At 39.7% G+C, this 16,743-nt stretch overlaps 1 protein-coding gene and 1 pseudogene across 1 annotated transcript; one reads left to right on the top strand and one right to left on the bottom strand.

Moving 5' to 3' along the window:
* The first annotated feature begins 1,215 nt into the window (after window positions 1-1,215).
* LOC111878310 (actin-2) lies at window positions 1,216-4,248 on the top strand. Its single transcript, XM_023874823.3, has 5 exons — window positions 1,216-1,359; window positions 2,371-2,440; window positions 2,531-2,924; window positions 3,146-3,759; window positions 3,936-4,248. Exons 2-5 carry the CDS (start codon window positions 2,381-2,383, stop codon window positions 3,999-4,001), a joined length of 1,134 nt encoding a protein of 377 aa, XP_023730591.1. The 5' UTR covers window positions 1,216-1,359; window positions 2,371-2,380; the 3' UTR covers window positions 4,002-4,248.
* A 9,510-nt stretch (window positions 4,249-13,758) lies between these two features.
* On the bottom strand, window positions 13,759-13,876 carry LOC128126514 (5S ribosomal RNA; annotated as a pseudogene).
* Between the last annotated feature and the right edge of the window lie 2,867 nt (window positions 13,877-16,743).

Genomic DNA, 16,743 nt, shown 5'->3' with positions numbered 1-16,743 from the left:
TGAACTTGTAGAGTTTAATGCGTTGTGGGATAAAAATGAATAGAGTTGTATGGAATAGTGAATGATGATGTGACACTCCATTAAACTCTATAGAGTTCAATGCATTGTGGATGCCCTAAGCTACATTTGATCTTAACCACGAAAATTCATTCATTCCTCACATTTGTAACGCGACTATAAATTTTGGAAAATTGATATTATCATTCTTCCTTCAGCCAAACACCATCTTTTTAGAGGGTGTTTGGGAAAACTTTTTAAATAACTTTTGTCTTTTAACTTTTCTAAAAAGATATAAAGATGTTTGGATGATGCAAAAGTTCTTTTCAAAATAACTTTTTTTAAAGAAGAAAATGGTGAGTTTTCAAAAGTCAAGAAAGTGTATTTTTTGTAACTTTTGCACTTTTAAAGCTAAATCACACTCAAAAGTCAAAAAATACTACCCAAACACTTTTTAAAACCCACTTTTGGCTTTTGTTTCCTCAAAAGAACTTTTATAAAAAAAACTTTTACAAAAAGATCTTTTAGGCTTAAAAAGTTTTCCCAAACACCCCCTTAGTTTTTACAAATTAGGTTTATAGGTGTTTTTGTCACATGTGCTTTGATTTCTTGCTCAGGTCATTCACGTTAGGAGTTCAATGAATTGAGGTTGAATGATGTGATGTGGCAAAGTTGAATGGATAAAATTTCATTACGGAGATGGCGAGATGCCAAAGAATCAAGATAGCACATGTTCAATGAGAGTTTAACCACATTGTGAGTTTATTGAGTTGAGATAAAATGTTGCTCATATAGATTGTACAGAATTTAATGTTGCTCATCCTATTTTTTTTTAATGCTTCTCACTTATAATACTTTTATTTTTTCTAATATATCCATTCGCCATTAAAAACAAAATCATTTTTAATAATTATTAAAAATAGATCATATATGATAACACCAAAAACCTCAAATATGTACTCAACCATATATATTGTTGGCTGTTCACTTTATAAAAACCTTTTTAAATTATTTGTACACCTTTACAGTGTTTGCATCACATAATTGAAGAGATTTAACGTGACATTATTTTTGGTTAAGTTTCAATGGTTGGTCGGCACTGATGACTAGACATGCCGCCCCTGACTTGACCTGGAAAACCAGAAACTCTATCATGGTCGGTCCGCTAACAACAAAATCACCAAAAAGAAGGTTCCTGTAACTGGAAATCCCTTTCAATTTCATTTCACTCGAATTTGAATTTCATTTAGCTTTTCCATACACAAACATAATAAGTACACCCTTCCACCCTCGCATTTTCTTTCAAAGTATTCTGCGTTCAGCGTGAAAAACTTCTTCAGATTCCTTCATATCTAACTACAGGTACGCTTCAAATTCGCTTTTGTGTATATAATATATACGCCCTTCAAGGTTTAGATTCATGCTGTCATGCAGATATGTGCGTATTGTTTGATCTATCATCTATTTAACTTTATTTATCGAGTATTCGCTTGAATTTTACGAATTGAGCTTATTTCTTTGCTACGCGACTTAGGTTTTTGCTTTTCTTTGTTTTTTATCTAATTGGGAATGAAATTGGGGTTTAAAAGCTATTGAATCAGTACACATTCATATGTAAGTAAACTTTCGTATTTCGAATTCTATGGTTAATGGATTCAGATCAAGGAAAGCTCCTAGGGTAACTGATCGATTGGAGTTCCGTACTACCTGACAATTGATGAAAATTTTGCAATTGAATCCTTGTTCTGCATGCTCGAGTTTATAAATAGAAGTTAAGGGTTGCTCGATTCTTTGAGTAATTGTGTGTGACGAACCAAGTGTTTAGTAGTTTGGATCATTCAAATTCAACAGTAATTCTATAACAACTTGTTTTTACCCTGTTTTCAAGCTCTTGATAAATCTAGATTATGTTGGTGGTGTGCATGGAAACAATACTACACTTGATACCTCTGTGCATGTCTGGTTTTAGACATTGATAATCTCCATTTTCTTTTCTTCATCAATTACTTGAAGCTTTTTACTTTACTAATATTTTATAATGACAAAGATCTCCACACTATTTTACTCTCCTTATAACTATTAATTAGTTTTACAAAAAAATTTAAAAGAAATATACAACAGTAAACAGTCTTTCTTTTTTTTATTGAAAACTCAAGAACATGCATTACTAGTTTCTTTCATTTTCTTCCCAACTTGAGAACACAATTAATAATTATTATTTTTGTCCTTTTTCTTTCTCCCATCCCTTTCTCTTCAAAAAGAACTTGAGATCACATGTAAATGCTACACAAGTCACAATATTGAATGTGCATAATAGCAACTACTAACATATTTACCATTTTCTTTTCATATTTATTTTTCTGTATTCGCAAGGTTATAAAATATGGCTGATGTCGAGGAAATTCAACCCCTTGTTTGCGACAATGGAACTGGAATGGTCAAGGTAAAAAAAATCCTCCTTTAATAATACTTTTCTTGCATATTATATTATTTTATATTTTTTACTTATGTTCTAAAAATTCAAATATTTAAGGCTGGATTTGCTGGAGATGATGCACCAAGAGCTGTGTTTCCTAGCATAGTTGGGCGACCTCGACACACGGGTGTAATGGTGGGAATGGGCCAAAAAGATGCTTATGTGGGTGATGAAGCACAATCAAAAAGAGGAATCCTTACATTAAAATATCCAATAGAGCATGGAATAGTGAGCAATTGGGATGATATGGAGAAAATTTGGCATCATACTTTCTACAATGAGCTCCGTGTTGCCCCTGAAGAACACCCGGTGTTACTCACAGAAGCACCTTTGAACCCTAAAGCTAATAGGGAAAAAATGACACAAATCATGTTTGAAACTTTCAATAGTCCCGCAATGTATGTTGCTATTCAGGCCGTGTTGTCTCTTTATGCAAGTGGACGTACAACAGGTACGCACTTCCAACAATTAATATGATTATCAAAAATTAACAGGTTGAGTTGAGATTTTCAACCCATTTAATTATAGGTTGCATTTTATGTCAGCCGCTTAACGGGCCACTGTGTATCTGATTCTGGTCCATGCGGCTTAGCTTAGTGGTTAATACAAGAATAACTCTTTTACGGAAACTTTTTAAAACGTATTAAATTATTTTCTATTTGATATTTGAAGGTATTGTTTTGGACTCGGGTGATGGTGTAAGCCACACGGTTCCTATATACGAAGGGTATGCTCTCCCGCATGCTATCCTACGGTTAGACCTAGCGGGCCGTGACCTTACAGATTCTTTAATGAAAATCCTCACCGAAAGAGGATACTCCTTCACAACAACCGCGGAAAGGGAAATTGTGCGTGACATAAAGGAAAAACTCGCGTATGTTGCACTCGATTATGAACAAGAATTGGAAACCGCAAAAAGCAGTTCTTCAATAGAAAAAAGCTACGAGTTGCCAGATGGACAAGTGATTACTATTGGGGCGGAGAGATTCCGGTGTCCGGAAGTCCTATTCCAGCCGTCGCTAATCGGAATGGAATCGACCGGGATACATGAAACGACTTATAATTCGATCATGAAGTGTGATGTTGATATTAGGAAAGATCTTTATGGGAATATTGTGTTGAGTGGTGGGACCACTATGTTCCCCGGAATTGCTGACCGTATGAGTAAGGAAATTACCCAATTGGCCCCGGGTAGTATGAAGATCAAGGTGGTGGCACCGCCTGAACGAAAATATAGCGTTTGGATCGGAGGATCTATCCTAGCTTCACTTAGCACCTTCCAGCAGGTAAGTGTCTCACATCAGCTAGACACACTCACTCACATCTACATGACTACATGTATATATGTTAAGAGTTATGTTTCTTTTTCCTCGATTTTGGAGGGAAAATAAAAGATTTCATATCATTTATCTAACATGGTATCAGAGCAAATAAGTAACATTGTTTTGTTTAATATTTGCAGATGTGGATTTCGAAGGCCGAATATGATGAATCTGGTCCACCGATTGTTCACAGAAAGTGCTTTTAAGTTTGTTACAAACAAGATTTGTGGTATGTACGAGTTTATAAATTATTGGATTTTGTCTACGGTTGAGGCTTTATTTACTGCTAATCTGCTATAGAGTGAATATATAGTGTGGTGATTGAATGAATATATATCGGGTGATCATTTTATTATTATTATTAATTTTTTTTGTGTTCTTGCCATATTTTTGGTTTCTTTCTTTGTACTTGTATTTACATAATGGTAACATGATATTTGTTATTGAGGTTTATTGTTTATAGATTTTTTTTGTGTGTTTATCAGGTTTTTTTGTATTTTTATCAGGTGAAATGGATTTTTTTAAAAATATTATTGTGGCATTTTGTATATCATTTGTCAAATAAATAGAGATAATTCCAAATGTGAAACAAGCTAACAACTCAACGTGTTAAGTGCACTATAATCATTATAATGTGAATTGCATTCTCACGAACTACCATAGAATATCGACTTCCCTGGAAAGCAACGTCTCAGCCCCTCGAAGTAAGTATGAGTCCAATTATTCATCTAAAATAAAAGCGCTCATGTTTTAATCAAATTGAAAACAACAAATAATTATTTCTTTCACATAAACTAAGCACAAGGATTTCTTTTCTCATGTAGATTGTGAGGACTGTTTTTTTTTTTTTTTTTTTTTTTTTTTACTCGTCAAATCCGAAACGAGGAGTACACAAAATTTTCCTTTAAAAAGATTTTATGGCTTCAGACAACACATTCACCATATGTTTGTATTATATGCTTATGGTATACAAAAATATTAATAAAAACACAAGTAGGGTCTCTATATAATGTGGTCAAAAGCTACATTATATTCTATGTCTTCTATTCTTGGACCGATTCGGTTTCTATTATTAGGCTTCGATCATGAAAATACGACATAATGAGTGTCAAACCGAACAATTGTTTTGTGTTTTTATCTGACACATCACGACATAATGCTTTTTAACTAATACAAAAAACAACACAAGTAGAACACGAAAAATGTGACAAAGATAAAATAAAATAATCATTTGTTTATTTAATTCATAATTATTCATAAAACATGAAAAACATGCAAAACACATATAACTATTGTGTCAAATTTTAATCTCGGACATCTAACACTTGTACTCTGGTATGTACCTTATGGCCCATTATTTTTGAAATTTGTGCATTTTAGTCCCTGAAGTAGTACGCGGGGCGTACCACTTGGTACGCTTAGCGTACTGAGTTGAAGGTGAGTCGGGACCCAGGTCATGTACGTTGGGCGTACGTGGACTTTAATGAAACCCTAGTTTGGGGGTTTTGCACACTATATAAGCATCCTTATTCATTAGGGCTGGCCTCCTTACCAGCCTCTAAAGCCCCAAAACCCTATAAACGAGTCTTAGCCTCCATTGTTTAGTGTTTGAGCCCTTAGAGAGAATTTGGTGTTCATTTTGTGCATTTTGAAGGAGTTGGAGAAGACTGAAATTGCTTAGCTTGGAGAGAAGGTCGTGGATCTAGAATCACCGCCCTTTTTGCAAAGCTTTTGAGGTATCAAGTTCTCATCTTGACTTCTAGTTGTTTAGATCTCTTTTTGGGATGATTTGTCATGCTTTTGGCCATTGTTGGGTGGATTGTTTAGTTAAGTCATCCCAATGACTTATCCTTTTAGATCTAGGTTTTTCATGGGCTCCTTATGCTTAAAGGTGCCAACTTTATGGAGCTTAGGGCCTCATGCATGCATTAAGTCACTTATTAAGTCATTGTTGAGCTTAAGAGCTTTATTCAGTCATACATGAACGTAAAGTTAGCAACTTTACATGGTAATCCAGCTCGAGGAAGTCAGATCTACATTCAGTAGTGAAGTCTTAATGGGCTAAGAGCTAAAACTGGAAGGTGGCAAAACTGGAAGAGTACGTTGGGCGTATAAGCCTATACGTGCAGCGTACAAGCCCTTGAGCCAGTACGCTTAGCGTACAAGCTGAGTACGCCCTGCGTACCCAGTCAGGTGGCTTTGCGATTTTGGGCTTTGCGTTTGGGCCATGTTTTAGGCTTGGAATGATGGGGTTTAGTTGGGCCATCTCAGTTTAGGAGTTTTAGGCCATGAACATTATTAGGCCTTGGGTTAAGCCCATGAAAAGGATTAGGCCCATTCGGAAATTGGCCATATTTGAGCCTTGGTGGATTATTTTGCTTTTGGGCCTTCGAGATTGTAAGATTGGGCATTAGTCTTGGACCAATCTAGGTTAGGGGTAAAATGGTCTTTTACCTCAAGATTGGAATTATGGTTATGGATTAGAACCCAAATGTTAATTGGATTTTATTCGGTATTGATAGCTCGAGGATTGTCAGACTAGCAACCAGGGATTATCCGTTTGATTCAGCAGTGCGAGGTGAGTTTCCTCATTGGGTTTAGTGGGTTAAAGGCACCAATGTCGGCCCATGTTTATGATATGTTAGTATGCTAGCTGTCTGCGTGACTCTTGCATGTATTATTTGCTTATATGCTTACCGGGCAGGACCCAATGTCGGGCGATGCCTGATGACCATTTTGTATGATATGTGATTATTGTATGTGTATGTGTTTACTTGTTATATGTTATATGTATGTTGGGTGGGGCCTGGTCTGTTTACCGAGCGGGGCTCGATGTCGGATGGGGTCTGGTACTAGGCCTGTGGAAAATACCCAATACCCGATTACCCGACCCGACCCGTTTTGAATTCGGGTAGATCGGGTCGGGTAAATCAGGTTTCGGGTTTGAAAATTCGGGTAATCGGGTAACCCGATATTTAAATAGGTCGGGTAGTGGGTAGGTTTAAAAAAAATCAAGTGTACCCGAATACCCGATTTATAAAATAAAAAAAACTGATTAATACACTAGTTATAATACCTATTAAAGTCGTATCTAATTTTACATAATTATTGTTCCTTATAGTTTAAACCAAATGTTATATGGCTTCTTTATTTGAACGGTATATAATAAATACAAAAGAATTTGTTAAAAATGAAATGAAGTTTTGAACAGAATGTTACAACAAATATAATGAAAATGAATAAGATGTTAGATTCCCCTTCATTTTCTTTGAGCATTAGGGATCTGTTTCTTTTTTTTTCAACTATGCACATGTTTGTTTTTTGCCATTTCTTCTTTGTGAATTGAAATATAGCTATATAATTGGTCCCTGCAATTTAGATAACATGCTAAATTTTATTATTTATAACTTTTATGTACTCACCTTTTGCATTAAATCATGTAACATGTTTGGTTAATCCAAATTTGATCAAACATTGATCATGTACTCTATAAACTGTTTTTTTTTTATCAAAATTTGAAATGGAACGAAAAATTCACATAACATATTATAATGACTTGTATTGTTATCATATATGTGCTTGTTAATTGTATAGAATATTTTGTTACCCAATTTTTTATTAAAGCAACTGAAATGCAAAAAAGAATTAGAAAAAATCAATAAGTGACACTTAAGTAATTTTCGGGTATACCCGAAAATACCCGACTCGACCTAAAACCCGAATACCCAAAACCCAAGAACCCAAATTACAATATAGGTCGGGTATCAGGTATTATTTTTTTTTAAGGAAATACCCGAACTACCCGACCAGTTCTACCCGAAACCCGAAAATTTTACCCGATCAACACCCCTATCTGGTACCGGGCGGGGCCCGATGACAGGGCGGTGCCCATTATGTATTTATTTGTTTATGTATGGTATGTGCTATTCTGGGGAACTCACTAAGCTTTGTGTTTGCGGTTTTCAATTTATGTTTCAGGTACTTCTGGTTCGAGTTGACTGCATCGCACACACCACATGGATTCTGCTTTTGATATATTACTTTGATTGTTATGATGTTGAGATACTTACTTTTATTTGAATTGTATGGATAATGTTTTTAGAATATTGTTTTATTTAAATTAAACATAAAAAATTTTGGATCATATTTTTGGGACGTTTCAAGTTGGTATTAGAGCCTTGACTTGAGGGATTCGGGCATACTCTTGGGTGTGTTTGAACTGAAACTAAGGATTTGGTAAAGTTTTTCGAAAAGAAAGATATTTTTTTAAGAAAATACTTTTTCTAAAATAAGTCGGGGTGTGGTGCATGCAATCAGCCGAGCTCAAGTAAGCTTTCCCAAAATACCCATACATGTTATCTGTTATGCTCTGATCTATAAATCTATGAATCGCATCCTAGTTAAGGCTAAGGATGTGCTCAGTTTTGCTAGAAGAGATGTCTTTGTATGCCTATTGTATGAGCTTGTAGAATTACATGCTAGTATTGATTAGTCGGTGACAGGGTGGCCTAATTAGGCAATGTTTGAACCTGGTTATCTGGTGCCCGAATGCAGTTTTCTTTGTGCTTTATAGGAGTTCTAACTAGCTTTAGCTAACTAGTAAGCGGATATGCTAAGTTACATATTATGATAACTAAACAATTTGAGAAGGCTAGGTTTTAACTCTATTGCGCAACTCTTGTCTGAGTCCAACTGTTGTAGTGTGAGACTTCTCATTCGGAGAATTATCTGGTTTTTGTAATATTTAATTATATTCACGAGCTAGTAAGAGGAAGCTAGCAGGAGTTCCTTCGGCAGCTGATGGTGGAGAGTGGAGTGGAGTTTGCCCTAGGAAAACCTAGGATGAGATCTAGTGTTGAGAGCCTTATCTGAGAGGGATAATTGTATGGATATAGAGTGACTTGGTGTAGTCAAGGCAATCCTTGAGGAAAGTACGGATAGATGTGGAAGGTAGTATGTTCTCGTACTACTTAAAGCAGAGGATTCGTACTCGATTCAAGGAGGGTTGTGATGAAACCGGGGAACTTTGCGTAGTTTGTGATTCCCTCGATATATATATATATATATATATATATATATATATATATATATATATATATATATATATATATATGCGTATTCTGATGGTTTATATGGTCTATTTTCAGTATGGTGACGTTGAGAGGCAGACCTGTTGGCAGTTCTGGTGCTAGTGAGGGTTTGGGCTCAGGTTATGGAGCCAAGCAGCTTGATAACCAGACGAGGGAGTTCATCTCGTCTGAGATTATGCGTAGTATCCTTGAGCAGACTCCTGTGATCTTTGGAATGGTCAAGGAGGGTATACTGGAGATTCTAGACGAGCAGTTGAGCGCCTTTCGCCCTGAGATGGTGGTTTTGGTTGGGACTCGTTCTTTGACCTTCAGGGAGTTTCGTGCATTTGGAGCTCCAAATTATCACGAGGCGAAGGACCCAATATTAAGCAAGAGGTGGTTAGCGGATGTTGCTAAGGCCTTCCGTACCGGCCGATGTCCCGTGGGGGACAAGGGCAGATTAGCCTCCTGCCTGTTGAAGGACAGGGAATGAGACTTGAGGCAGGACATGCAGTGGGTGATGATGATGTTGATGTGATGTCATGGGATGATTTCTTGACTAGGTTCCGAGCTGAGTTTACACCAGTGATTGACGTGCAGTAGTTGGTGCGAGAGTTTCCGGACCTCCGCCAGACTACATATATGGTGGATAAGATCATCGCTATGTTCTGGGAGAGGGCGCTTATGGTTCTGCAGTATGTGGCGGATGAGGAATGTGAAGAAGGTCTGGTATCATAAGATGCTGAGGAGTGACATTTGATGGTTTGTGAGCGGATCCAGCTGTAAGATGCTGGAGGATATGATAGCTCGAGCTAGGGAGAGGGAGATTGACCTGGAGATGGAGAAGAACAGGAAGCCAAAGTATGTGTCGAATGTTGAGGGTTCGGGAAAAAGGCCCAATGTATCTGATTCTAGACCGAGAAGCCATCGGGGTCGTAGCCGTTGTGGCAAGTGTGGTAAGATGTACGAGAGGGCATGCAGGGTGGGTGGTTTTGGCTGCTTCAAATGTGGTCGGACTAGTCATATTAACAGGGATTATACTGCTACTGCTACTGCTACTACCACTACCACCACCACCCAATTATCTGATCTGATTTGCTTTCATTGCAATCAAAGGGGCCTCAAGAAAGGCCCATTGTCTGAGTTTAGCTGTATTAGGACTGATATTAGCACCCACTCCTGCAATTCTTTGGATTATTGATGGCCGCTAGGTTTGGGCAGACACACTTGTGGCGAAGAGCAGGGATTTCCAGCTGACAGCAGAGGAGGCGCATGCAACTCTCGATGTGGTGACGGGTATGTATATTCTGCTTATCTCTTTATTTATATCGAATTGCATGCTTATGTTTATATGTTTTATTTTAGGATCGTACCTAGTGAACGATATTTTTGCCTTGGTATTGTTTGATTAGGGGGCTACACGATCATTTGTATCACTTGCGTTAAGCAAGAGATTTTTTGGAGCTCCGAGGGAGTTGGATTGTCGTCTTAATGTTGAGATTGCTGACAATAGGACTATTCAGGTTGCGAGGGTTCATCTGGGGTGTACTCTTATGTTGTTCAATGAGCAGTACTTGGTGGATTTGGTTCCCATTTCGTTGCGTGGGAACAAGGTCATTGTAGGTATGGATTGATTGAGCCCTAATGGGGAAGTGATCGATTGTGAACAGCAGTTGGTTCAAATTTAGACCCCAAGTGGGGGAGAGTTGGTGATTCATGGGGAGAGATCGCAGTGTGGGCCGATTATGTATTCTGCAGTGAGGGGTAGACGTTATCTTCAGCAGGGTTGCTTGGGTTATGTCGCCTATGTCATGGATACCCGAGATAAGGGTAAGGCAACTGTGGATGATGTGTCAATTATGCGGGATTATCCGTATGTATTCCCGAAGGATTTGCCTGGGTGCCTGTTGAATCATAAAAGTGACCCTCTTGAACTTCAGCTACCTCAGCCTCTAAGCCACCGCAGTCAAGCCACTTCATCAGCAATTATCAACCGATGTCTCTAGTACCGCAGTCTCTATCTAGTTTATGTTACTTTGTCTTTTCTGTAAAACACTCTATTGTCCAATATGCCTTGCATGGCTACTATTAGAGTTGTAAACCTGTGATCTTTGTGAGTCTCTATAAACAGAGCTCATTCTCATGTATTCATTTATCATCGCATCTAATTCTAATGCACATCTCAGAAGTTATCTTTCTATCTTACTTATTCACTCTTCTTACTCTCATAATCAGTCACAACCTCTCTTCGGAGCAAGTCCTTTGTGACTTAATCACTAAGTTTGATCTCACATATTAACTTGGCTTGAATGCATTCCTCGTTATGAATCATCTTATGTGTATACTTGATATAACAATTGTTGTCATTTACATTTCTTTACTTTTCCGCTACTAACTCTCTAACTTCTAACTCTTAATATTATTGTTGAGCTTTTAGATCCTTTGAGATTAACTATTCCGCCATATACTTGTTCTAACGTTTGTTCAAGTGTGTCTCAAAGTTTTTCTCTCAACAGTGCCTTCAAAGAGACAGGTTGAGTTCAGGATTGATCTGATTCCAGGTGCGGCTCTGATAACCAAAGCACCATATCGGTTGGCTCCTCCCAAGTTGCAGGAGTTTTCTACACAGTTGCAGGAGCTGTTAGACAAGGGATTTATTCGACCGGGTAGTTCACCTTGGGGAGCACCGATACTTTTTGCGAAGAATAAGGACGGGTCTCATCGTATGTATATTGATTACCGGAAGTTGAACAAGGTAACGGTGAAGAACCGTTATCCACTCCCGAGGATTGATGATCTTTTTTACCAGCTTCATGGTGCATCTTGGTTCTCCAAGATTGATTTGTGATCGGGTTATCATTAGATGCGGGTTAGGGATGAGGATGTACACAAGACAGGCTTCCAGACTCGTTATGGTCATTACAAGTTCGTAGTGATGCCTTTTGGGCACACCAATGCTCCAGCTGCGTTCATGGATCTCATGAACCGTGTGTGCAGGTCAATGTTGGATCGGTCTGTGATAGTATTTATTAATGGTATCTTGGTTTATTTCAAGACTCTGGAGTAGCACGAGGAGCACTTGAGGGAAGTGTTGGAGACATTGAGGATGGAGAGACTTTTCACAAAGTTCTCCAAGTGTGAGTTTCGGTTGCGGGAGGTGCAATTTATAGGGAACCTTGTCAACCAGGACGGTATTATGGTCGATCCGGCCAAGGTTGAGGTCGTGATGTTATGGGAGGTTCCAAGGTATACATCTGAGATTCGGAGTTTTCTAGGTTTGGCAGGTTATTATCGGAGATTCATCCAGGATTTCTCCAAGATAGTTGTTCCTTTGACCCGAGTGACAAAGAAGACGATTACATTTCACTAGGAGCCTGAGTAGCAGGCAACTTTTGAGACTCTTAAGCAGCGGTTGTGTGAGGCGTCGATTTTGAGCTTGCCGGAGGGTATCGATGATTTCGTGGTTTATTGTGATGCTTCAATATTTGGATTTGGGACGATGTTGATGCAAAGGGGTCGTGTGATCGCCTACTGTTACACCCCCAAACCGGAGCGGCGGAAACGTCCGGGGATGGCTGACTTCATGTTAACTATCACAACACATGCATCATAGTAATCAAAGTACAAAAACCATTGTATTAAATATATATAATTTTTACATAATGTTCACGTCATTTTATATATGACATCAAAAGTTATGTATAGCCAAAGATAGAAGACATGACTCTATACTTCTCCGTCTTCTCAAAAATCCCGGGAATGAAACTGTCTACTGGTTCCCTGAGAATACAAGTGTTTTGAAAAAGAGAGTATCAACATTTAAGTTGGTGAGTGCATAAGTATTTATGTTTAGAAGTTTAGTGTTTGTTTCTTGAAATAGTAATCATGTTTATTGTTCCAGAAAATCCAATATTTTCTGAAATCACTGAAAAGTAGTTTTAATACCATAAAACCGTTATGTAGAAGTGTTTTTGTCCTATCAAGTAGTGTAACATAGTTTTAATTCAATGAAACTATAAAAATAATGTTTTCTGTATTGTTTATGTTTTCCAAGTTCTGTAATTGTACTCTTTGAAAACCCTGTAAAAGTGAGTATGTCTGGCTCCACCAGCTGTAACTGTAAATCGTAATGTAATAGTGTAAATCGTATTATTGTAAAACCAGTACTTTGTATTCATACTCTTTGGTTTAATTATACACTAATCGTATGTGTCCATATCTTTTTGTGAGTTATTATAACCATACTATGACTAGATGGCCTGATACGACGCTTTGTAGGTGTCAGAACTATTAATGACATTTATCACTCATAGGCATCCCAGTTCAACTGTAGCTAACCGTCAGAGTGTTGGATTGTCAATCCCATATAGATCTATACACATTTGTCTCACCCTCTTTCGGGAGATTTTGTTTATAATATTAGGACTTTAATTGTATTTTCTAAATGAATAAGCAACTGAATATTGTCTCACAAAAAGCATATTGATTATTATGTATATAACAAATGATGAAAAGTCATTTTAAAGTACATGTTGTAACATCCCCCTCTGGCACGTATCACAATATTGTCCGCTTTGGGCCACTCGGCACGAGGACTTCCCAAGGGGTCACCCATCCTGGTACTACTCCCGCCCGAGCACGCTTAACTGCAGAGTTCTTATAGGATCTGCTGCCCTCACGGCTTTAAAACGCGTTGTGACAAGGAAGGTATCCACACCCCTTTATAAGGAAATGTTTCGTTCTCCTTCCAAGCCGATGTGGGATCAGATCTAACCCACTTTCACCCCCCATTATAGGGTTCGACGTCCCCGTCGAACACATCGACCCGTGCCCTAGCTCTGATACCATTTGTAACATCCCCCTCTGGCACGTATCACAATATTGTCCGCTTTGGGCCACTCGGCACGAGGACTTCCCAGGGGGTCACCCATCCTGGTACTACTCCCGCCAGAGCACGCTTAACTGCAGAGTTCTTATGGGATCTGCTGCCCTCACGGCTTTAAAACGCGTTGTGACAAGGAAGGTATCCACACCCCTTTATAAGGAAATGTTTCGTTCTCCTTCCAAGCCGATGTGGGATCAGATCTAACCCAGTTGTAACAGCCCGAAATCTCAGGTATTGTTAAATTATGTTTTTGGGGTAATTTAAGAGGGGACTCGGCGAGTTGGAGCCTAGACTCGCCGAGTAGGATCGCAGACTTGGTCGCGGGTTCGCGACTGGACTCGACGAGTCCAGATATGGACTCGGCGAGTCTACGCTGTTTAGCGAAAACCCTAACCGTTCAGGTTTGGGACGTATAAAGGAGACTTATTGGCCGTCATTGTTCATTTTAGCCTCCTGAGAAGAACCCTAAATCGATTGTGTGCATCCGGAGCAAGGATTATAGGCCATTGTTGATTATAAAAGAGTGGTTGTGCAAAGAAGAGAAGGGATTGGCTAAAGGAGCAGCAAGGGAGTCACATTCTGAGGATTGGGGACACAGAAGATACATCATCCAGGTAAGAATTCGAGTATACTCTGCTATATTGATGTATTTATGGATTTAGGGTTTATGGAACCCTTTTGTGATTAGATTGAATGTTACCCTAGTCCCCTAAACGAGTGTAACCCTGTATTGAGACCTTTGGGAGGTCCAGAATGTCCCATGTCTATGCATTTCGGGAATTGATGAAGGTTTTGGATTGGAATCCTTATGCCTTAGGTCAAAATGTAAATGATGAATCATATGGTGTATCATGAGCACTGAAATGAGGACTTTATGTGATGGATCAGCCTAGGAAGGCCAGGCCTAGGAATGGTCGAAGCAGTTCTGACCTTAGGATGCAGTTTGAACGGTTGCATGGCATGGACTCGCCGAGTTCGATGAACAGACTCGGCGAGTAGCTTGAAGATTAACTGGGACTCGTCGAGTTGTTCTTCAGACTCGGCGAGTTGAGTCGGGGTGGCCCCGCGATTCTTCCAGGAGTAACTCGTCGGGTCAAGGAGGATACTCGACGAGTAGATAGGGAATCTCAGAGAGTTGGAGGACGTCTAGACTCGCCGAGTCGCCATGGCACTCGCCGAGTCCGGTCGAGTTGACCGATTGACCGTTGACCGTTGACCAGAGTTGACCTAATTATGACTTCTTAGGGATAGTCACACTTAGAAGATATAAGTGTTAATGAGAGATATGTGATGTTATAGGGAGGTTGTAGCTCGTCGGATTGTGCACGAGTGATTTCGGGATTTGCTAGCTTTCAGCATTTACGAGGTGAGTCTTCTCACTATACTGTACCCGGAAGGGTTTGACTGTGTGACCGGAAGGTCAGATATGATATGTGATATGTATGCTATATGTGGTAAGTCATTTGTTATATGTGCTATGTATGTTATGTGGGCCGGAAGGCAATATGTTATGAGCCGGAAGGCGATTATGTTATGGGCCGGAAGGCATTGTGTAGAGGACCGGAAGGTCAGGGCCTGGAAAGGCGTATGTGCGTAAGTGTATATTGGGGAACTCACTAAGCATTTATGCTTACAGTTGTTATGTATGTGTCTCAGGTACTAGCGAGGACCGTGGGAAGGCGCCGGCGTGATCGATACACACTGAAGGATGTTTTTTATGATCTTGGGATTTAGACAATTTGTATTTGACATGATACTTAAATTATTTATGCCTTGTTTTGAATAGAAATACTTTATTTTTAAAATGAAAAATTTATTTGAAAATTTGCGTTGTTACAATTGGTATCAGAGCCTAGGTTTGAGGGATTCGGGTGCACCTCCGGGAGTAACTGAACTCAAACCGAGGATTTGAGGAAAACTTTTTAAATAAAGGCATAAACTTTTGTAAATGGTTTTGTGGTAAGCAAGAAAGAAGCAGTGTGTACGAGCAGTCAGCGCCCGAACGGTAAAGACCCCAAAATACCTTACAATATTATATGATATAAATTGTTATGCATGCTAGAAGACTAGGTATTCATGATAGGACTAGAGTGGCCTGATTTGTGATGCCTTAGTCTAGGGAAGTTTGCCGATATGAGATGCTTTGCTAGTGTGCGGGTAGATAGTGCATATCAGAAGTAGAGTACTCACTATCCGGGGTTTGGGGAGGAAGACTTGGGATGAATGCTGATGCGGTGTGGTCGGTAGTATCGGGCCCGTACTACCGAAGACACCGGGTCAGTGGGAGACCCAAGTAAGAATCCCTAGATATCGGGGACTGAGTAGGGTTGCGTTATCAAGTGCGATTATACTCGATGGAGTCTCTGATAGTTTTATGTTGTATTTCAGAGACATCATGGTTAGACCACGCCACGGAGCGAGTTCGAGCGGTGTGAGTGACGAGGAGATTCGTCAGATGATTCATGAGGAGGTAGCTGCGGCGATCCGGGCTGAGATCCCGGAGATGTTTGGGTCTATTAAGACCACCCTGATGGAGACGTTTGATGAGCGGTACGCCGCATTGACTGAGGCTGCAACCGTTGCAGCTACCGCAGCCGTGGCCGCTGCTAGGCCACCAGGGGGTGACTCGTTGCTGTTCCGGGAGTTCAGCAACACGAAGCCACCTGAGTTCGATGGGACGCAGGATCCGATTGTTGCGATGAGGTGGATCGCGGATATAGAGGGGTGCTTCTACACTTGTTCATGCCCGGAGCACCTGAGGGTACGGTTCGCTTTGAACCAGCTCCGTCTGGGAGCAAGGGACTGGTGGAAGTTCGTGACGGCGAACTTCACTTTGGCAGAGACTACAGCAGTGACATGGGAGGGGTTTACTGCCATGTTCAGGGATGAGTACGTTCCCCCGGTGGAGAGGGAACGATTGGTTCAGGAGTTCTTAACCCTCAAGCAGGGTAGTGATTCGGTTGCGGCAATCACGCGGAAGTTTCATGAGAGGGC

This window comes from Lactuca sativa, chromosome 5 (genome assembly GCF_002870075.4).
Source record: "Lactuca sativa cultivar Salinas chromosome 5, Lsat_Salinas_v11, whole genome shotgun sequence".
NCBI classification, from domain to species: domain Eukaryota; kingdom Viridiplantae; phylum Streptophyta; class Magnoliopsida; order Asterales; family Asteraceae; genus Lactuca; species Lactuca sativa.
Note: the sequence above shows the minus strand (reverse complement) of the source record. Positions and strands in the feature narration are given on the sequence as shown.

Coding starts and splice junctions, on each gene's coding strand:
- LOC111878310 (XM_023874823.3), top strand. CDS start 2,381: ATGGCTGATGTCGAGGAAATTCAACCCCTTGTTTGCGACAATGGAACT. Junction 2,925..3,145: donor TGCAAGTGGACGTACAACAG/GTACGCACTTCC, acceptor TGATATTTGAAG/GTATTGTTTTGGACTCGGGT. Junction 3,760..3,935: donor CACTTAGCACCTTCCAGCAG/GTAAGTGTCTCA, acceptor TAATATTTGCAG/ATGTGGATTTCGAAGGCCGA.